Source organism: Rhopalosiphum maidis, chromosome 4 (assembly GCF_003676215.2).
Source record: "Rhopalosiphum maidis isolate BTI-1 chromosome 4, ASM367621v3, whole genome shotgun sequence".
Lineage (NCBI taxonomy): Eukaryota > Metazoa > Arthropoda > Insecta > Hemiptera > Aphididae > Rhopalosiphum > Rhopalosiphum maidis.
Window position 1 is genome coordinate 13,721,813 of NC_040880.1, and position 24,494 is coordinate 13,746,306.

At 26.1% G+C, this 24,494-nt stretch overlaps 2 protein-coding genes across 5 annotated transcripts; one reads left to right on the forward strand and one right to left on the reverse strand.

The window, feature by feature from the left end:
• Nucleotides 1-4,818: 4,818 nt before the first annotated feature.
• On the reverse strand, nt 4,819-19,851 carry LOC113549138. 2 transcript variants are annotated; one of them, XM_026950308.1, is made up of 13 exons: nt 19,826-19,851; nt 11,427-12,747; nt 11,178-11,350; nt 10,999-11,104; nt 10,462-10,922; nt 10,213-10,399; nt 8,934-9,157; nt 8,213-8,465; nt 7,844-8,155; nt 7,375-7,573; nt 7,182-7,292; nt 5,159-5,504; nt 4,819-5,093 (listed from the first exon to the last, which is right to left on the reverse strand). In XM_026950308.1, exons 2-13 carry the CDS (start codon nt 12,715-12,717, stop codon nt 4,938-4,940), a joined length of 3,819 nt encoding a protein of 1,272 aa, XP_026806109.1. In that variant the 5' UTR covers nt 12,718-12,747; nt 19,826-19,851; the 3' UTR covers nt 4,819-4,937. The 2 variants fall into 2 exon arrangements, with proteins under 2 accessions (XP_026806109.1, XP_026806108.1); XM_026950307.1 differs by lacking the exon at nt 19,826-19,851 and adding an exon at nt 15,122-15,259.
• Nucleotides 19,852-20,173: 322 nt separating this feature from the next.
• Nucleotides 20,174-23,852, forward strand: LOC113560323 (protein-L-isoaspartate O-methyltransferase domain-containing protein 1-like). Of its 3 annotated transcripts, none has more exons than XM_026966110.1 (6): nt 20,174-20,555; nt 21,235-21,590; nt 21,673-21,807; nt 22,228-22,328; nt 22,397-22,550; nt 22,609-23,852. In XM_026966110.1, exons 2-6 carry the CDS (start codon nt 21,275-21,277, stop codon nt 23,493-23,495), a joined length of 1,593 nt encoding a protein of 530 aa, XP_026821911.1. In that variant the 5' UTR covers nt 20,174-20,555; nt 21,235-21,274; the 3' UTR covers nt 23,496-23,852. The 3 variants fall into 3 exon arrangements, with proteins under 3 accessions (XP_026821911.1, XP_026821910.1, XP_026821912.1); XM_026966109.1 differs by having other exon boundaries at nt 20,175-20,730; nt 22,609-23,851; XM_026966111.1 differs by lacking the exon at nt 20,174-20,555 and adding an exon at nt 20,809-20,934.
• Nucleotides 23,853-24,494: the final 642 nt, after the last annotated feature.

The window sequence follows — 24,494 nt, forward strand, 5'->3', positions numbered from 1 at the left end:
GTTACTATCAAATCAGTGTAACCAACCGTAAGACTACGTGATATGCTATTGTCATTGAAATGTGCATAATATTAAATTATTATATTGCCCATTGATTAATACATATAATTAATATATAATAATAACATAGAATATATATATATGTATATCTTTGCATGACATAATATCTATTTTTTCATAATCTTAAATCTTATATTGTTATGTACTTCTTGGTAAAATCAAATTTAGTCGAGCATTTTCCTTTTGGTTACTACCATGGCTATTACCAAAGAGCAATTTAACATAGGTGCAAATGCGCAATTTCAATTTTTGACTTGGGGGGCTGAATATATTAAAGGTAAGGAGACCCATGGAGGGCTTTGCCCCCACACCACCACCGTTCATATTTTCTTACCTTATGATATTACTTCATAAATCGATTATATTTTTTTTTTTACTAGAATACTGTACAAACCTGAAAATCTATCTTTTTCCATTGAGGTGCGTTACCATTTTTTTATTCGGCGCAAGTTTAAGGAGTTTGAGTTTATCGTTTGAATACATTTGGATAAATTCTTTATAAATCTTTTATAACTTATCGTAAATTCGTAACTTCGAAACTCTCACATTGAACATCTAATTTACTGTACCTCTGTTGAGACCAATAACAATTAATACTTATGAAGGTCTTGAATCTGTTCCATTATAATATATGTAGATACATACTACATACATATAATATACACATCGATAGTATTTTATTATAAAGTCAAATTAGCAAAATTATTTTATTTGTTACCCATTTTAGATTCTGAACGGAGTGATGAATGTATTGATTCTACAATGAAGTGTGTTATTTTTTATTTTTGTGTCTGTCATCACATGATTTTTGACTTCAGCCCTTCTTTAAAAGGAAAATTCATTTAGTTGGTACTTTGGGGGGGAGGGGAAGTCAAAAATTTCCAGTAGTTTTCAAAAGCGTCAGGAATTACCCTGAAAAAATAACGGAAAACGGGAAATTTTACGCATAACTATTTCAAATTTTAAATTCAAATGTTTACGAAATATATCAAAATCGCGATAATTTGCAAGAAATTTTGAAGTTGAAATTTATAAAACTTTTGTGATTTATACCTAAGGTTAAAAAACCCAATACAAGGTTATCCATAAGTTTTCTTCAAGTAATCTATACTATACAGTAGAGCGATAGGTACCCACTTGCCCACCTTTTTTTTTTAAATTAAATTGTACGAAATAATTTATATTAGTTTTACTAATACTACCAATTTCATTAGAAAATTTAATTAGGTATAGAATATATTATTTGATTGAAGCGTTAAATTAACTAACAAGAAATATGGAAAACAAAATATAAAACTTTTCCGCAGGATAAGTAGACAATTAAATTAAAATTTAAAGTATTATATTAAACACGTCATATAGTTACCAATTTGTTATTCAAAGTATTTAACTGTTCAAAACTTGAATAATTTGTAATTTATATTAAATAAAATTAATTATTGACATTTTAAAACTAATTTTTTTATTTATTATGATTTATGACCCATACCTTTAGTATTTACTTGGTAAACTTAATATTTATTTAAAAGCAATGATTATATGATATAATGATATAATTAAAACGGTAAGCAAGTGTAAAGTGGGTACAGCAGGCTCTGCTGTACAATAGATTTTGAGTGGGTTACTGTAATAACTAATAAGTGTAATACATTTTAAATTCTGAATTGAGTGATGTATGTATTGATTTTACAACTATGTGTGTTTTTTTTTTTGTGTCTGTCATCACGTTTTGGAGTAGTAATAATGCATGAGTTTTGACTTTAGCCCTTCTTTAGAAAGGGAAATTCATCTAGTTGGTACTTTGGGGGGTCAAAAGTGAAATATTTCCAGTAGTTTTCAAAAGCGTCAAGAAAAACCGTGAAAAAATAACGGAAAAACAAGACATTTTAAATTTGAAAATTCATAAAAATTTTGTGATTTATACCTAAGGTTAAAAAACCCAATACAAGGTTATCCATAAGTTTTCCTTCAAGTGTAAAAAAAATTTCAGCGTTAATATAGAAAAAACTTTATGAGCATATGAAATTTAATTTTTTACGAAATCGCGATATATTACAATTTAAATATAGGTAATAATATAATAAATCCTACCAATTATCACTGACTGACAAATCATCTTCGTCCATAATCGTTTTTCGTATACAATGATACCTGTCATTGCATTCAAATTTAACACATCCATTGTAGTAACCTATTCTCCATCACTACTATACAGCAGAGAGATACCCACTTACCCGCCTTTTTTTAAATTTGAATTCAATGATTATCATTGTATACAAAAAACAATTCTGAGTGGCGACAATCATAAGTCTACATAACTAAATATATTTCATAATAATTTCACTGATAGAGCCATTACATTTTTAAAGTAATTTATTTTACTATTACCTAATATTACGGTACCTAAGTTGATTACTTTTTCCTAAAACATTAATTATTATAATAATAATATATTAATATATTATATATATTATATACTATTATACAATATTCATATTATATCTTTGTTATAAGTTTTTGGGTTACTACCAAATGAATCTAGGACGTCCCCTCCCGATTTATTGGACGTTTCGACAGCAAATAGAACAATTTCCCAGAACAAAAAATTAAAAGTAGAAATATTTCAGTTACGTTAAAATCCGCGGAGGAAGGCGCGGGAAGAAGTCCAAATATCCTACTAACACTACCAACTATCATATATAATAGTATGAATAGGTTTATGAAATAAATAGGTAATTAACCTATACATATTTATTATTTTGGATTCATCAAGAATAATGTTTTTAAATTATAATAAAATAAAAAACATCATTATTTATCATTTAAATATGTAATACAGTCTAAATTTAATCTTAAAATGTCTGTAAAAAAATGCTTATATTTATTTATACATTCTATAATTTGTTCCTGTACATTTTTTTTTTGTTGTAACCGTTTTCCACAAAAAAAAATAAATAAATAATGTAAGATATTTTTTGAGAATCCCTTATGGTTTAAATGATTTAATCTATCAGTTTAAACCACGGTCTGCGACAACGTAAACAAAAAATTTAAAAAAATTTTCTAGAATGTCGGAGAATATTGAGTGACCAAAGACATATGCTAATAAAATTTTAGTTAAAATGTTTACAAACAATAATTAGGAGTAAGATAATAAGATACGGAGTTACGGATAATTGGTTATGTGTAATATCTGTGATTCTGTGAAACGGAGTGAGACACATACATAGTAATCATTACTATTTGACGGATTTAGATTTTGGGTTCTCAATAATATTTAAAATTATTATTTTTTTTTTTTTGGGGTAGAAATCACGGATGTAGATTGACTGTATCTTTTCCAGAATACCTACTATTTTTTTTTTGTCATTAAAAAAAAAATAATCAATAATAAAGTTATTTAATTATCATTCAAGTTAAATTAGAAGCTGGAGAAGCAGAACTCGTGAACGTTTAGCAACTTGTTGATAACTTAACAAATTTAAAAAATCGTAAATTTTAAATTTTAACTGTTAAAATTATGTAACTGTTATTTGTCAATAATTTATAAATATATGTATACAAAATTATGAAAAAGACACTGCATGTCTGCATACACCTAGTTTTATTCTTTTATATTTGAAACGAATAAGAAAGGGGGCCTCCAATTTTTTCACATTGGGGCTGACTTTTTATACTTAAGCCACTGTATCATTAGTACTTGCAAAATTTGTTTAAAATTTCTTTTCTGTTAATATTGTAGGATATATCTCTCTCAATAAGAATGACGGATAAATTTGAAAACCGTTCTCGTATCATAGTTGACCTTGAGCGTAACCATGTTTTAACTATATTCCTTTCTTATTTTCCAATTGATAAAATGCCATTTTACAATACAGGGTATTTTTGGAGGTGCTAAGCTCCCCTCTCCTAATTGTGTCACTGTGGCCAAAAAGTGACAACATAAAAAAAACACACATCATTGTAAAATCAATACATTCATCACTGCTCAGAATCTAAAAAGCAGAACATTTTAAATGTCTTGAAATGGCCAAAATATTTTTAAAATTAGACTATGTTTAGAAAATATAGTTTTTTTGTACTTTGTTTGGATAAAACGTATAAATTTAACCTTAGTGATCACTGATCATATTACAAGAAGGTTACTGCCAGAAAATATTGTGGAGACGCTGCCTACTAGTGACATTCCTGTAAAGGAAATTATTGATAATATATAATATATTTGGTTAAAATTTAAGTATTTGATTATACATTTTTTAATTACAAAAAAATTAGATGTTAACTCTCCTAAGTAAAAACTTAATCTGAATTCTTACCAAAACCATACTTAATATTGAAAACATGTTTTTATTGTAAAATGTCATGTACAAAATACAATATCATGCATAATTATAAATTTTTACCTTACTTATAGACTTAAAACATAAGAATATTGACAAACAAAATACTTGTAGTTATAGTAATCATTGATTGGATTTTACCTAATGTATTCAAGTCTTATTAAATATAGCAGTAAATTAAATAGTTGTAGATTTTGTAATCATCAATTTTTAAATTTTTGTGATAAAATTATAAAAAAGAAAAACTAAATTGTTAAAAATACGTCCATAATCTTAGCCCATCAACTTTACCTAATAAACTTCATAAAAAACTAAAGTGAATAATTAAAAATAATATATCTATTTTTTTTTTTTTGTAACAGTTGTTTTATTTACAAAACATGAATATACAAAGGTAACTATAATTTATCATGTAGAACACAAAAATACTTACAAAAAAAAACTTAAAATTTAAGTTAAAAATAAAAATATAACACTAGTTGATTGAAGCATGAAATAAAATTTCATATTGTTAGTAGTAGTCAATATGTCAATATTTTAATCTTGAGGAAGGTCAAATAAATGAAATCCAGAAGTCTGTTGTCTTAATAGTATAATGGCATTGGTTATTTTTAATGCGTGACCAAGTGGAACTTTTAATATATTCATTATATCATCTTGATTTAACATTAAAAATGACTCACCATCAATTCCCTATACAAAATAGTCATTTATTAAGAATTTGTAAAACGGTAATAAGTATAATAATAAATTTATACTTGATCAATGAACCGATCAGAAATACTGATTTCTTCATTGGTATCATGAATTTTTGAGGTATAAGTTGCAACCACTTTTTTAACATATGAGGCCACATCATGAACAGACCATTTTATTACATCAGTTGTATTGAAGAATGGTATACCTAGTTGAGCATTATGTCTGATCCAATCATTGCGTTTTTGTTCCATAAATACTGAGCCCAAATTATATCCCACAAGAGATAAACCAACTGCTTTGCGCAATTTTTTGTTCTTACTACTTGGAATGTTATTAATAAATGAATTTCTACTATCAGAATCACGTTCTGATTCAATATTATTTGTATCCAACATAAGATTTAATCTAAAAAATTAATTTTTAATAAAATCAATTATAATTAAAATAATGACACTTATGGTTATAAGTAGAGAATGGATTTTAATTTAAATAAATATTTATATACAGTGATTTTTTTATAATAAAACACTCATTATTTTGAAAATATTTTTTTACATAGTTTCAAGTTGTTAAAAAAACAACATTTTTATTAAAAAATTATAATTTTAAATATTTTTTATCCCTATATTTTTATAAGTTTTTTACTTTTTTGAAAGACAACATATAATTTCAATTTCATAGCAGAATAATTTTCTGAGTATTTTGATTCATAAAATTCGAATTTAGGGTGATTAGTTTATAAGTTATGAATATTTAGAGTTTAGATGTGCGGAGTGGAGTGGTATGGGGTTACCCCGCAAAATGTTTGTCCACTACTCCGCTTGTCTAAACTTAAAATAAGTATAACTCATAAACTATTCACCCTAAATACGAATTTTATGTATCAAAATACATAAATTATTCTGCTTTGGAATATGAAATTAAAACTATGTCATTCATAAAAGTAAAAACTAAAAAAAAATATAAGGATAAAAAATATTTTATAAAATATAATTTTTTAATAAAAATGTTTTTTTAACTTGAAACTATGTAAAAAAAATATTTTTAAAAACACGAATACTTTTTGAAATAATGAGTGTTTTATGATGAAAGAATCATCCCGTATAGTTTTAACATTGGAATGTTTTCGATATATGTATAGGTTTCATTTAATTTTAAATAAGCTGATGTTAATTTATTTTAAATATTTTGAATAAATATTTTTAAATGTTTTACAAATAAATATATATATTCTGTATCATTGTGGATTTTTTTGAGGAACAATTAATTAATTTATTTATATCCACTAATTTAGGATTCTAACTTAATACTGTTTTAAAATTAGAAATTTCTAAAATGCCATTAAGCGAGTCTAGAAATAATTGATAATGTCATAAAAGCAACGTGTTCATGGGGAAATTGGAGTTCTAACCAATTCAAAATTATAAAACAAATTGGAAAAAAAAGTTATGTCAACAAGAGATAATAGAGATATATTACAAAGGTCCAAAAAACAATTCAGAAATAGAATACAATCAAAAAGAATTAGCATGTATGAAATATGCACCAATCACTTCCGTTTATGTAGTCATTCAGCTATTATAAAGCAATCCTAGATCTAAATGCCATCATTTTAAATTTGAAAATTTCAATTTATATGTCGTTTCTAACTGTTTTTTTCATGATGAATATTTGGATAATTCAGAATAACAATTTTTTATTTAATATTAAATTAAAATCTGCTCCCTAGTTATAAATAGGGCTCGGAAATTGATACATTTTTCATTTTTTTTGTTGAATTTTTAGACGATGTTCTCCCGACTACAAATGTGTTTCATTTGTATGCTAATCTGAACAACTAATTTTTATTATGCATTTTTTAGTGTTTATTACTTTTTAAGTAATTTTTAGATAATTTACCCACATTTTTAGTTATTTTTACTGATTTCACATTAGTTTACTTCTTATCGTTTCTTGTCGACTATTATGCCGATAACTTACTTAAAACGTCGACTATATTTGCAATTTTTTTATTTTAATATTAAGGACATTCTTTAATGTTTAAGGTCATCAACTTCCGAGCCCTAGTTAAAGGTAACCTACCTTTTTTCATTTATCTTTTCTTTGATCGTAAAATAATTCTTGATTTCTGTACTTATTCTATTTTTTATATTATTTTCATTATTCTGATGTATATTGCCTTTTGATTTTGAACTATAAAACATTCAATAATTTAAATTGTTTAAGATGGGTATAAATCAATAAAAAACATTTAAAAATAGAAATTTAATATTACCTTGTCAATGTTGTGGTAATTAAAACATTATTAGCTTTTAATCGATCAGGCATCTTTGCTAACCCAGCTACAGCTGTTTTCCATGAATCCATTTCATATGGGCACTCATTTAAATCAACATGATCATTTTTCAATCTATTTGATGAATTTCCATAACCTTTACAGCCAAAGATACTGCAATTCCATAGTGTATTAGGTGCTTAAAATTTATATAAAAACAAATAAGTAACAATATAAAAAACATGATTAAGTAATTTTAAATAAAATAACAAACATTTTAATGTTGATAATACAAATTACACAGAATAATTAATTAAATATATAATCAATGGGCAAACTTAATCTTTTTAATGTGTTCACTTATTGTTTACTTTAATCATGAGCCTATAATTAATTAAATATAATATAAGACTAGACACTAAATTTATTAACTTATCTATACTTATTTATATAATTAGTATATTTATACCTGGAGGTAGTTCAATTGGATGATTAGTCTTTGCTGACCATCCAACAGGATGAATATCTGGACTATCGTCTTCAACCCAGTATGCATAATTATCATTAAATCCATCATAAACAATTTTTAGTTCATCACCTCTAACATCTACTACCCTAGCAATTCTTAACAGTCTTGGAACAACAAGATCAATAACTTCAATTATCATTCCATTAGAAAAGTCTCTTAATGGTCTACGGATAAATGCATCTTCAGGCACAGGATTACTATTTGTCTCTTTTAAGTATTCAGTCCAATTAAAGGGTTTTTTTCCTTTCATATCTAAAAAAAATGAAATATTTTAGTGTAGCTTTAGTGATGTTCAAAGTAAAAACTTACCATTATAACCACTAGGAGGAGACAAAATTCGACCATTGTTATCACACCATCTAATTGGATGTATATTAGTTGATGTAATATCCGTCCAATAATCAAAATCATCTGTCCATCCATCAAAATGAATACGAATGCGATTACCCAAGATATCAGCAACAGTGGCAACACATATTAATTGTTTTGGAAGTGTGCGGGTTAATTTATCTAATGCTTCTAATTTATCTCCGATATGAAATTTATGTTGATTTTTATAATTCTATACACAAAAAATAAATGATATATTTAATAAAATAATGGGAATTATAAATAAAATTAATGTTATCTCTACCATTTGTATTGTTATACATAATTGTTATGATCATACACATAATAAAACAATGTAATTGAACATCTTAGAAAAATGTGCACAATGTATATAGATTTACAAAACTAGGAGACAAAGTTGTTTCTATTTTAACAATACTTCTAAGTTAATTTGTATGAAAAATACTTCAAATTATTAGGAAAATAAGTACACAAAAATTATGACAAAATAAATGAAGAAACAATATAGGATTTTCTGTGTGAAAACCATTGAAATGATTTTTAAGTACCTTATATAAGGTTGAATTTAATTACATTTCACAATTTAAAATATATTTTAAGTCACCAAGTAGGTTGCAAACTACATAAGTTGAAGATCACTTATCTTTACCGGTATAAAATTGTAATTTCTGTCACTTACATTAATGTTTTTAGTAGAGATAAAATTGTGTTTTGGAGCCGGTAAAGCTTGACACTCTCTAAGATAACTAATCCAATTAAATTGATTTTCATAATTATTTGGTGGTTGTAGAATCCGCGAATTCATTTCACACCATCCTGGATGAAACAAATTTGGGCAATCCGCATTAACCCAAAAATCATAATCATCCGGATAACCATCAAAATGTAATTTAATGCGATATCCTAATAAAAATATAAACATATCAGACAATAAAAATTAAATTAAGTAAAAAGTCTCTACCAAAATAGGGTTACAAGCATAGATGCAAGTATGAATAACTTGAGAGGGTTAGCCCTATAATTTATCAGTATATTTATAGTTTTCAACAGCACATAGAGTACTCAGTTCTATACATATAAACGTTGTTTTTGTTTTATTTTAGATTATTTTAGGTTATTTTATTAGTAATTTCAATAACCCAATTGAAATAATGAGTAGTATTACTAATATACTAAACAATTAGTGTAATTAATAACTCTCAATAAGTCTATTAAAATTTTTTGATGTAGTGATAACTTTGTTAATACATTTTGGCAATTTTACCACTTATAAAAGGTAGTTTTTTGCCATGCAAAAATTTAAAAAATGGATTATATTGATAATGGTATTAGAGCTAATTAGAAGTTTAGAATTGCTTAAAATTAATATACAATAAATATTGGTACAAAATCAATGATAAAATATTTTTTGAAATCCAAAAAATTCTTCATTTAATATTGTATACAGAGTAATTCTTTTATAATAAAACACTCATTATTTAAAAAAGTATTCATGTTTAGATTTAAAGTTTAGATAAGCGGAGTAGTGAACAAACATTTTACAGGTTTATATTTAACCACTCCATTCCGCATATCAAAACTTTAAATAAGTGTAACTTATAAACTACTCGCCCTAAATTCAAATTGTATGTATCAAAATACATTAATATTCTGCTTTGGAATATGAAATTAAAACTATGTTGTCATTCAAAAAAGTAAAAAACTTAAAAAAAATATTTTTTTTTAACAACTTAAAACTATGTAAAAAAAATGTTTTCAAAATCATGAATACTTTTTGAAATAATAAGAGATTCTCCCTGTATAAAAATAACAATAAAAACATTATTTTTATTATAGTTATATTTAAAGTCAAACCAGGTGTTTTTTTTATTTAGTTAAAAAATAGTAGAGCTTAACTCTCCTCAAAGTAATTTCTTATTTGCATCTACGGTACCAAATTAAATTGAATCCATTATTACCACAAACTTCTGATACAGTCATTACACAGAATAATGCTTCATGTTTGGGATCAATACCTTCAAGTTTTTGTCCTACAACAAATAAGTTCTTCTCAGACGGAAAAGGTCTATCAAACAATTTTTTGGGGGCAGATTTAAATTGCATCCCAACCATATAATTTAATACATCTTTGTCTTCTATTAAAGGCTAAAACAAAATATAAATACAAAAATGATAACAAAATTAAATCATTATTGATAAAAGTATACTTTAAGATCAAAATATTCATCATCATCATCATCATCGTCATCATCATCAACATCGTCATCAATATCTATTACATCTGGAATATTACATCTGCCTTTAAGATCTTTATTTAATTCTAATAAAGATTGATTATCTTCTAATGATGGTTTATTAAAAAAATTTATCAATTGTTGATCAAAATCATTTTCTTTAACCGAGTCCTTTGGACAAGAAGTTAGCAATTGTTTCCTCTTATTTATTCTATTTTCCAATTTTGTTAATAAATGTTTTCGATCAACTTTAGATGTTTTTGTTAGATTTGTAGTTTCATCAATATTTTCTTCTTCAGTTACTATTTTTTTCATGTCTAAATTTTTACATGTTAAACTACAATATAAATCATCAATCAATTCAGGTTCATACACTAATGTATCACAATATTCATATTTGCAAGAAATGAACTGATCAGATGTATCATCATTTTCTGAAAATAAACATTTTTAATATGTATTTATAAAAAATTTACACAATCATATAAATTAGACATATATATTTTTTACCTTCATTAGAAGAATCACTGAGATCACTTAAATTAATAATTTCATCAGACAATAATACTTTATTTTTATTCAAATTGGTTTTAACTGCTCTTCTAATATTTGAATTCTAAAAAAAAAAAAAATGAAAAATTGTTTAAACAAAATTTTCTTTAGTTTAAAAAAATCACAACAAACAATACCTTTGATGTACCAGTTTTACTGCAATTTACTTGTAATATTTCATCACTAAAGCCATTTGAATCATTACCACTGTTTTTTAGCATCTCAAAAAAATTCAATTTTGTTTTAGATTTGTTAAGAAAATCTAATGATGGTGACTGAATTGTTTTATGATTATTTTTAGTTATTTTATCTGAATTGAAACAAACAAAAGGTAATTAATAGACAAAATGAAAATAGATTATTAATAAATAATTATTTATACAAACCATATCTAGTAGGACTTAACGGTGGACTATCATCAGATAGGTCAATAATTTCAGTTGTAGTAGGACTTATTTTTTTGGGATAAACATTGCCATTTTTAATAAAATAATTTGTATTCTTTTCTGTGGCATCTTTACTTGTAATAGTATGAGGAATAAACTTATTATTTTTACTCTCATTAGTTAGATCAATTGTTTTAGACATTTTACTCCAAGAAGACTTAACAGGTGTAGGTACTATTTTATGCTGAACATTTCTAGTTTCCTTATTATTTGCCAATTGACATGAATTTCCTAGACGAAAAAAATCACCAACTTTATGTCCGTTTGGAGTAGGATTTGTTGCCATTTTTTGTTTAGTAAAATTAGGGTTTCGTTTGAATACACGGTCTAAATTAATAGGTACCTGTCCTTGATCTGGTACCACTTTATATTTTTTGCCAAGTTGTTGTTGTATCCGAGCAACAAAGTTAGACTCCTCTTTTTTTTCACCTCTTGATGCAGCTTTTGATATAACTTGTTTATTTTGTTCATTTGGTGTAACTACAGTACTTGGTCCTTTTAATGTAGTTGATAAAGAATGATTAGACTTCATTGGTGGACTTTTTTTGGTTATCATATAATTCATACCATTGTGTGGGATTATAAAAACATCTGATGAAGAACCCTTTGAAGATTTAAGTTTGTAAAAACCTTTTTGACTAAATTTATTTTTACTCGATGACTCTGGCTGTAAATTCTTTGTAGTTTTTGGCCTGTTAGTTGCAGCATCAGATGGTAATTTAATTTGATTAGATTTGGCAATAGAGGAGTCATTTTTAGGAATAAATAAATTCTTTACATTTAAAGAATCATTTTCTTTTTGTTTTGTAATTACATTTGTATTTTTAGTAGCAGCAGATAAAATTGTTTTATTTATTGAAACTGTTTCCTCATATATTTCTGTATCAGAATCATCTTCAGAATCATCTTCAGAATCATCCTCAGATTCATCTTCAGAATCATCTTCAAAATCATCATTTACAATAATTTTTTGTTCTGGCATTTTAATTGAAGTAGGCACATTTAATTTATTTTTCTCATCTATAATTTCACTATTACTGATATCACTCAATGTATCATCATCATCATCAATTACCATTACTGACTCATTATTATCCGAAGAGTATTGAGATAAGTCATATTGATAATTAGTTTCACTTGTATTGTCATAACCACTATATAGCAATGAATCACAATCTTCAAATGAATTTACATCCATAATAGTTTTTATATTTTCATCAGATTTTTCCATGTTTTTTTCAGTAAAGTTATCATATAAACCCTGAAAAAATATCTTATTAAAATAATGTCAATACATATTTTATTATTCTACAGTAGTATTAATGAGAAAATATTTAGGATATAGTAATAATTTACAAATTTTATAAGAATCATTAAATTTCCAAAAATATGCACCTACCTAAGGTTAGGTTAGGTTTATTTTGTTAAATTAGAATAAAATTAAAAAACTATATTTCAGAAATGATTTAATAATATAATTATTAAAAATTAAGCAAATTTGATACTGGTTTGTTATAGTCCTGTCACTCAGGTTTGTTATCTCCCCGTCATTCATAATATTAATACACATCATATAAATACAAAATAATGAGTTTATTTATTGATATTTATGAATTTAATAGTTATTTTATAATCTAAAAATAAATTTAAAAATGTATAAAAAATAAAATTGTTATGCATTCCGTGATTCCCAAAATTCTATAACATATTTTAAAATTGTTTCAAACCGATCACTACTATTTATTTATGATCGCCACATAAATTCCGCCATGTACGAGTCTAAAAAAAAATGTTACGACAAACAAATATGCACTGAGATGTACTGTATAGTATATCTGTTTGAAAATTTGATCATTTATAACAGGGGTGGCCAACATTAATAGCCTTGTGACCTCAGATTTTCTAGGTTGTTGCGATTGACCAAAAAAAAAAAAAAAAGGTTGTCAATATAAACAAAACATGTATCATATGTACATGCGAGTTAAACTTCTTTTATTCTATAGCTATGTATAATCTCGTTGCTTTTTTGCTAAGTATAATTTTTATATTTGTGGGATATACAAAGATATAGGTACAAATTTACAATAAAATATATTTCAATTGTTTTCTGAAAAAAAAATCAAAAATTTAAGAAAATGTGACAGGGTGTCGCGATCGACTCAAATTCATCTTGCAATCGACTGGTTGGCCACCCCTGATTTATATTACATACCTATGATAGTTTTTTCTTTGAATTATTAGATTAATAAATATCAATAAATAATAAAAATGATAGGTACGTTCTTTCCGTTAAATTAAAATATCAATATAACGTCGAATTATTAGATGTTTATTATTATTATGGATGCCAAAGATATAATAAACCTGAATAGCGGGGTAACAAACCAGTACCGCAAATTGTAAGTGTTTATTTTTCTTCCAAGCTATCAATATAATGCCCAATAACTTTTAACTTTTTACTGTTTTCCCAAGTATCCATATTACACTATACTTATACACTAAATAAATAAAATAGCTCAACCAATTGCTACTAATCTAGAAAAATGTAAAACTACACAATACTTTTTTTTATATTTTCCAGGCTTCAGCCCAATTAGTTAATACTCTAACATGTAACATATTGTATGCTTATAAGTTATATATATTCTAATCCACTAAAAAAAAAAAACAAACATATTTTGAAATAACTTGAAAAAACATAATACAATATTTAATGATTTCTAAATTTTTAATTGAGACGGTATCTAGATATAAAATTAATATTAAAGTATTTAAATTAGCACCTGATATAAAAATAGTTTTTAAATCTCATTGAGTTGCTGGTACTTAATATTTTATCTCAAACAAAACTTTATAAACATAGCTATCTAAAAATGTTTACCTGAATATACACCAATACATCATTATCATAGTTATCTTGTCTCTATGTTTAATACTTTAAATAGCTAAAAGTTAAATACATTTTTAAATGTTTAGTAGCCTTTTTAAAATGTACTTATCATCAGATATTTTAATGAGTAAAAATATATTATAATTCCTCATATCATATGTTTTTATTTATATTTATAGGAACTTTATAATTATATTCAATAAAATGTAAATTTTAAATTAATGATAGTTAATAAAAAATATATACACCATCCTAAATTTACAAGCATAAATAATATTTCTGAAACGCTAATACTAAATTTACTTGTGTGATTCAAAACTCATATACATTTTAAATGGTTACAAAGATTATTAACATTTTAAATTTACAAAATTAATATAAAAACATTAAAAATTAAACAATAGGTTTTTAAAATAAAAACTATTTTAAATAATTAAAAATTAAAAATTAATATAAATATAATAAAGTACCTAGGTAATTATAAATAAATATATTCATATCTGCCAATAATAAATTATTTCATAATAGATTTTAATATATATCCCTTGATTTAACTTCAAGTATTAGGTATAACGAGAAGAATAAATAATATTTATTGAATTGAATTGTTTATAATTTGATAGGTTTATGAAGAAAAAAAAATGTAGAATAAAAACGTTTTTATGTATTTATTTTTTATCTGCATTGCCTATTTATAAGGTACTATTATTATTTATTTATAAGTGTATATTATACTTCAACTTACATGTAAACAAGATTATTCATTAAGAAGTCTCCATAAACTTTAGACACAAAAAAATAAAGAATTTTAAAGTACAATGTTTTTTTTTTTTAAATTTCAAATTAGTTTCATAAAATAAATATGTAAAAACCGTAAATGAGAGCAAGTAAAGAAAATTAAAAGTGAATGTATTATGTATTCAATATCAAGTATTTTTAATATTTTAAAATTTTCATTTGAATATTTAGTGTACTAATATCACTAATAACTAATAAAAATAAAGTCACTGGAAAATTCTATATAAAATTAACCATAGACGAAGACGAGTAAAATGATAAAAAGTATAATTTATTGGTATTGGTATTGGAGCCCACAAAACAAAATGTCATGGAGTAAAAAACAATGACCATTTAATATTTTTTGAACTGATGCACATTACACAAGACGACAGACGTGCTAAACTGAATGATTTCAACAATTTAACCATGACAAAATAGATCTATTATACATTGAGTTTAACGAAATAACGACTATATAGAGTACAAGTTACTAAGTTAGTAGTTACGACTTACAACCACACTATAAATATTATACAGATAAAACAAACTAATGTAGACAATAAAATGTTATTAAGTATAAGTATTAAATATTTACAGAGCCGTGCCGTGGGGGGCCTAGGGGGCATGTGCTCCGGGCGCATGGTTTTAAGGGGGCGCCAAACAAATTTAAATGTATTATGATAAATAAAATAGGGGGCGAATATTTTTAATTTTGCCCTGGGCGCCAAATCTTAACGACACGGCTCCAAGTATTGATAGAACTACATCGATTATGGATGATAAATCATATTATATAGTATATACACGAGTACAGGAACAGGATAAGTGTCAGATACTGATTGTAGGCTAAAAATGCATGACGAAATAAATTATTTTTAATTCATGCCTATTCATGCCTCGTATTATTCTATTTAATATTCATATGTCTTAATTGTATTCGTTTGGGTCTTATGAGAGAATGGGAAGAAAAAATTAAAAAAAATGTTTAAGTATGCCTAGGTGAAATGAGGATATAAATATAAGTATTATATTATTATAGTATTATAATGTGCCTTGAAGAAACTAAGAAAACGCTATCTAACATAAAATTGCTTATAAGAAAAATTTAATTCATTTTTATATGTTAGCACTGATCAGATTTGACATAGTTTAGGCTTATTGTAAATACTGATCTCGATAAGCCTTAGTCAATGAGGTACACTCAGGAGTCGAGAATTAGGATTCGGCGAATGACAAAATTGACAATCATGACGGCAGACGGAAATGCCTACTAAAAAAAAAAAGTAGGCACTAAATTCTCTAAGATTTTGACCGTAAAATAAACACCAACCCAAACCCCCACCTAACCCAACATTCTTGAGGCCAATGCAGCTATGCAAGTATATAATAAACATGTGTATATTTGTAATATATATATATATACCGTATTATTATGGTAAATGATAATTTACTTTTTATTAAAACGAATAAAATAGTGAAAAAGTTGTATGTACAATTGATTGCATTCAGTACTGTATTCATAGGTTTTTATATTTTGGTAAATAATTAATTAATTCATAATACTACAAGAAATATTTATTTAGTTTAAAATTTCATCAATTCGTAACTACATTATCTATATTTCTATGGTCTTTAAAGATTTTTAAATTTTAGTATATTTAAACCAGACCAGTAGCGATGATAAATAATATTTAAATTTTGAAATCAATGATACTATTTTATCATAACATCTTTTTATTTCATAAAATAAACACAAATTGAATGAAAATAAAATGCATAATATACCTGGTTGGTGTTATAAATAGCTTACTTAAATTATATCTATTTTATTATGGATTATTACGATCCTTAAATATAGTTAAAGTAGAAAACTACGTAGTAAATCTAAAAAGATAAATGTAAAATATCTATTGCTTTATTGTAAATTACAACATAATTGATATAAAATTTTAAAATTTAAATACACACTTACTTGCAAATAATGAATTTATTTTAATCAACAATACTTTAAACAGTAGAAAAATTAACGAATCAGTTTTAGTTTTGAACTTATGATAGATTTTTCTTTCTCAGTTTAAATGATTAATCATATTTTTATCAAACATTCAGGCAATATTTATATGCGCCGGCGCATCATCGTTTTAGTGACACGCTGAACGCTCCTGTATTTTGTCGAGAAATGGGGAGAGAAGCAAATTCAAAAATTATTATTGTACCTAAAGAATTAAAAAATGTTTAATATATTATATAAGTACGTTATTACTTTCATCGCACAACATACAAAACAATGGATAGAGACGTTGTTTCAGATAACGTTTTCGACTAATTGAGTAGGTATATATCACAACATATATTTAATAAATTGTCATTAATCGTGAACTTAATTCAGAAAAGTTTTAATAAAATCGTTAAATTTTAAATTATAATTATATAAATAAAAAGTAAAAATAAGCTAGCATGATAAGCCAATAACTAACGGAGTGCTCACGGAAAATACAAGTGGGTATTAGGCTGTTCCTTCCACAATAATCCGTGAACTAAGAAGTATATAAATTGCTGAAAATGTAAGGTAATTATTGCTTTTATACTTGGATTCAACGTCTGATATTAATAAATTATCTTTAATCTTTAAACTACAATAGTAATTTAAAAAAATTGTATTAACCAAAAATTCTGACCTCTGTCTAGTGGCGAATTTAAGGGGGAGCAAAGGGCCTCGCCCCCCTCATTAGTATAAGTTAATACACATTTAAAATTATTGTCTATCTACATGTATTTGTTAATTACTAAAACAATTTAAGATTTGCATTTTGCCCCCCTCCCCAAAATTAAATCTTGGATCTGCCACTGCCTTTGTCAGTAGTCTGTCGTCTTTACACGTCTAAGATGTCATTGTGTCAAGAATCACAGCTGAACATCATTTAGTATTTTACAATTGAACTATTTTAATACAAATTGTCATTTATAACTAACCAAACAAGTAAAACTAAAAATTCAAAATGTAACTTTTCACGTTTAAAAATTTAATCGGAAAAAAAGTGTTCTATATTTATATTGATTAGTGAATGTTGAATATAAAATAATTTATCAAATTTAGTTAAAACATAATTAAAATATCAATCATTAAATTTTAATGACCATTTGTTGTGGAAAACCACCAAAAATATACTCGTGTGAAAAAGCAAATTACCCCGCTATATGATTAAATGGAATGTTAGCTAATAACTTTCTCAAACTAAGATAAAGCTGTCGTTCGGAGATCGTCTTTCAAATATATTAACTCAAACATTAAAATATAAGTCTCAAATCTAAACACTGATGACATAACTAACTTCTTTAGTAATTTATTATCGATCACTCCCAGCAAAATATAAGCCTAAACGACCTAAAACACATAATTAACATTAAACACTATAGGTAGACCACGGACTAAGATATAGAGGTAGTATATCTTAGTCCGTGAGGTACACTAAATACATAGGCTTATTAGACAAATTAAAAATTCATTTGAAAATAAGGAAAACTTTCCAGGAATATTTTCTGAACGTGATTCAATCATTTCACAGTGGCATTTTTTACTAAATCAAATTATTTTTTCTGGCATTGAAGTATCTAATAAGTAATAATGTCTTACAAAGGATACTTCCGTAGTTTCCGACTACCCAAATATTTCCAAGACTACCTGTTAGAATTTTCGGGGATACGAAAAATGAGCGCTCGTTTCTAGTCCCCCACCATATAACAATTGGTTTCAGCAATCAATTAATAAATTAACTATAGACCTATTAGGTATTAACTAGTTAATAGGTCTATGGAAGTAACCATCGAATCCAAATGACCACGGGCTATTTCTGACAACCACTATCGAAAAACTGCCGCTATAACCCCGACTATACTTCCCATTTTCCCAATCACTGCCATTGTTTTTCAAGAAAATGACTAATCACCCGATTTATTTAATATATTACATACATGATACATTAGATATTCTTAAAACACGACTTTTTCTGACAATCCAACACGGCACTTCAAAAGGCGTTGGTGTCATGACATACTAAATTAGTTGATAAATAAATCAATTCTTTGAAGGGTTTCATCACTTGGATACAACTAAAAATACTTATTCTACGAGACATTCTTATACAAAAAATCTCAGTAAGTTAAAAATAAAATAGTATAAATATATTTAAAAATTTCAAAAACTATATTTTTAATAATTGCATTATTGAAGAAAAAATGCTTGAGCATGCTTAATGGAACACTGAATATTATTTATACTTTTAGGTCTAAGTTATATCAAATAGTTTCTTCAATATTGAATTGTCAACAACTGCTTTTCATATTATAATATTAGACATTATTCTTCTAAAATATAATAGATATAGCTTGTAACTACACAAAATCTATAACTGAACTAAATAAATTTTAATTATCATCTCATCCATTAGTTAAATAAGACATAGTTTAACATTTTTTTTTGTGAATATATTTCTACAAAAATAAATAATAAATTAACAAATAAAATTTTTTCTAAACAATTTTATTTTATTAATTATAATAGACGTTTTTTGTTTCTTATATGATTTTATGAGATAAAGATAATAACTATAGCCCATAACTAAGCAATAATAAGTAATAAAAATTTCAATACATATCTATAAATACTTACGAGTAATTTTGTGGAAATAATAACAACGAAAAAATATTTATACTTCAAACTACAATAAAAGCAAAGAAACCAAAAAGTAAAAAACAACTAACCTCAGTCCGGTATTAACTAGTTTACCCTTGGTTGGAAATTAAACCACTAGAGTGCGTCTGATTTCATTGTTTTCACAGTGGTACCACTCCAGCCATGGTCGATTATCGAGACAATTTACCTGCACCCACACATCTGCTGAAGCAGGCAGATCTATGTCTGTACCACGGTATAAAGATTATCAGTAATCAATATACAATAATATTTATATTTTGGTTCAGTGCAATGCTCGTAGTAAGTTATTATACAGTCGTGTCCGCATAGCGGATTTCCCGGTGACCAACTTGACAATATGTGGGGATGTGTTTAGTGTTTACTGTTTTGGTAAAGGAGTCTTGTGATAGGGCGATACAATTTCTTCTGTTTTGTAGAATGTAGGTCTGTTTCTGTTTATCGGCCGTTTTTCTACGACATGTCATCGATCAGCTGCATATGCTGCGCCGACTGTTTGGTCTTGTCTCATACTAGTCAATAGTCTGAATAGTCGTAGTAGTCATACTCAACAACTACCGTTTGGCGTTCACTGACATAATGTGTCAATAGTAAATGCATATTACTAGTAATTGTGTGTATAATAAGACTGTTTTATTTCTTTATATATATTACATTATTGAATTGTCCTACCTTCGATTTTTAATCGGTAAGAGTTGAAAGTAGTCCGTTCTGTTTATTTTATTTTATATTATTAATGTTATGGTGTGAAAAAGATTTGTATTCATCATCTAACGACAATGAAATATATCAATAATATGTAACGACTACTACTACGGTAACACTATCGATATCGCTACGACGTCGTACTATAAATATAAAAGGTAGTAAATCTCGCTATTAATAGTTTTAACATGATATGATTAGAATAATTATTATTATAGAATAAGTATTACTTCATTTATATTATTATTGGCGTGGCTGGTAGTGTTGTCGCTTAATTTTTATATCGTTTCGTTTACGCGTCTTGTAAGATTTCATAGACGGTTCTTGGTACGTGAAAACTGGTAATTTCAAATGATGTATATGTATGTAGATTTGTAAAAATATGTTTATTATTATACGGTCTATGTGGTCTGATCGCATAGTGAACATGTTCTGTCGTGTACCTACTTGTCAATAGTTTTTACTTAGACTTGTAACAAAAAATAGCAATATGATGTTAATTGTGCTCACATTAAACTTCTCTTTGTCCACGGCTTCTTACATTTTTGCGGATTGTAAAGCATGTCAGAAAATTACATATTTCATATTTATGTTTTCGAATTTCAAATTTTTTAAATTTTTCACTACCTAGTGTTAACTTGAATTTGTTTTTTGGCTTTCAGTTGATTACAACACATATTATTTGTTTGACAATCAACCAAGATGGGTCAATTCATAAGTTCAAATCGCAATGACAACAGCAATGATGAGCTTATTAATACATTAATTAAGAGAGAGTATATACACACAATTAATGTTGAAAAAGCGTTCAGATCTGTCGACCGTGGCTTATATTATACGAGTGATAATAAACAAAATGCCTATAGAGACACTGCTTGGCAATATGATAAAATTCATTTATCTGCACCGAGTGTTTATGCTACTGTTTTAGAATGTTTGGATTTGCACAAAGGTCATAAGTTTTTAAACATTGGTTCTGGAGTAGGGTACTTTAGTACTCTAGCTGGTCTTCTATTGGGTAAGTGTGATGATAATATTTATTTATTGTACTACTTATCCATTTATACTCTATAGTTAAAATTGTCTCTTAAATTTTATAGGTGTTAATGGAGTTAATCATGGAATTGAAATTCATAATTCTCTAATAGATATTGCATATACAAAGTTGGAAGAATTTAAACAAAATGCCGCTGCAATTGATTATTTTGAATTTTGTGAACCAATATTCATTGAAGGTATAATATATTTTATTCATATTAATTGTATAAGTACCTACTTATAAATAAATCAAACCACATAAAAGTAGATTTGATCAATTGTTTAAAAAAATTAAATAATTGTCTCTTGAAAGTATTTGTAGTATTTGATATGTGTTTACAAATTTTAAAAAATGGGCGAGTTCTGCTGTACATAGTTAAGGTCTTCTCAATATAGCATACTAGGTAGCTGTAATTTCAACCTGTTGTCAGGTTGCATTCTCTTTTAGTTTTGATTTTAGTGATAGTTTTTCTATATGTAATACAGTAGATTCAACTACTTTTTACCAAAAATGTAGCATATAATATGTTCTTTTTATTTAATTATATAATTTATTATTATTAATTTATAAGTCAATATCAAATTAAACTGAATATTTTGAAAATATTATTGTATAGGAAATGCATGCGAGTTGTTGTCAGTGGGTTACTATGATCGAGTTTATTGTGGAGCTGGAGTACCACCAGCAGAATCTTCATTTATGAAAGCTCTTATTAAAGTATTATTTTTATTCAAAAGTAAAACTTTAGTGATAAAATTAAACAAACTTTTCTTGTCTATATTTAGATTGGTGGTGTATTAGTTATGCCATTGGAAGGGTTCCTTGTGAAAATAATAAGGACAGGTGAATATTCATGGAAAACAATTGATGTTTTAGAAGTATCATTTACAGATCTTGTTGTGCCAGAAAAATGTGATATTTTAAAAGTTGCAAAATTTCGTAAGTTAATATATTATTAATTTAAAATAAATTAATTATAACTTTTGTTGTTTTCTAGCTTCTGTTGAACCATTAAGTTTACAAGAATTATGCAGATCAAACATACGTGCATCTATACGAAATAGTCTGAATGAAAGTTTCCCCGATTTACAAATGCGAACCAAGTGTAAGCCAGATAAAAGTTATGATCAAAAATTTTTTAATACTGATGATCCTTTGGGTCAATTTGTCCGCTTACAATATGGTGCCACTGAAGAAGGAATGGTTAGTTTACGGAATATTGTAGATACGTTTGCTGGTTTAGATGAGGCTATATCAGATGTAGGTTCAACATCAGAGACTGAAGCTAACAGAGAAGATAATGATGGTGATAACAACAGTGATGATGATGATGATGATGATGATGATGATGATGACAATGAAGAAAAAAATACAAGTGAACAACGTGATAAATGTTTACATAAGAAAGTTAAATTAGATACTAAAAGGAAATCATCAGAAGCTGGATGTTCTAAACAAAATAGAACATTGCCAGGTAGACCAAAAAACTCAAAAAGAATGAGAATGAACACATCTTCTACAGTCAAAAATCACAATAACAGCCAATCTACCAATAGCACTAGTGACTTATGGGATACTATGTCTAGCGATTCATCGTCCGATGATGATGACGACGATGATTCTGAAAGTTGGATATCAACTGAGGATAATGATGATAACAGCACAAGAAATCGTAATTTTGGTGGAATCTATAACTCTTTATTTGATGGTGAAGATAGTAGCCATGAAAGCGATTCTGAGAGTGAAGCTGCTAGAGATTTGGTATTATATCGCTTTCTCAGTGAACGCAAAGATAATGAGTTGAGCAAACTTTTAAAGGTTAAAATTGATCTGTTACCAATACCAATTTTACTCAAGCTGTTTTTAAATTATATGAAAACATAATTTGGTTTTTGGTGGTTTATAAAACGTTTTTTTATTATATTATCATTCGATTATTTAGTTCTTAAATTTTTTATGTATTTAATATATATTTATAAACTATACATTTTTCTAGTTTAGTTGTTATTATAAGAACTTTATAATGATTTGTACATTAACTAATAGTTGTAAACCTATAAAATTTTGGATTTCTTTAAGTATTAATCGTTTAAACAAAGCAACAATTATTTTTTAGGAATACAGGTGGAACATTCAAACTCTTTGAGATGTGTAAAAAAAAGAAAACAGATATGCATATTATATTATGTTATATTAAGATTTATTTGAAGCTTTATTATTATGTTGTTTTTTTTTTTCGAAATTTTGTTAAATAATTTCCATAATTTTATTTACCTTTAAAATAACCAGAATATCATATTATTTGACAAGTAAATGTTGTAATGATCATTTTTATAAATTATAATCATTCAAATATGATAAATGTCAATAAAAGAAAGTTTTCGAGGTGATTTTCAGTGTATGTTTTGTTAAATATTCATTCAGATTTATTTTCTAAACCGTGTTTTATAGCAGCGAATATTGTACTCTTAAGAGGACGTCATACCTATATGTATTGTCTCTGTCTTACAAACGTAAGACATACCAAATTTGCGTTCAGCAGAATCAATTTTAAGCTGTTAGCTTTAAAATATTAGAGTTAATTTATCTATTATCAAACTTAAAGGTAATAAATAATAATATTATCTGGGGCATTTCATAGGTTTTTATTGATATTTTAATTTTTAAGCGAGTTATGAGCATTAATATTTAACATAACTATAACTCTCTTAAAAATTAAGATTTCAATAAAAGGCTATGAGATGCCCTAGATAATATTATTACCTTTAAGTTTGATGATAGGTAAATTGACTAATATTAAAGCTAACAGCATAAAATTGATTACATGTGGGTATGGCGTCCTCTTAATGTGGTCAACCTCTATGTTGAAATGCATAATATTTA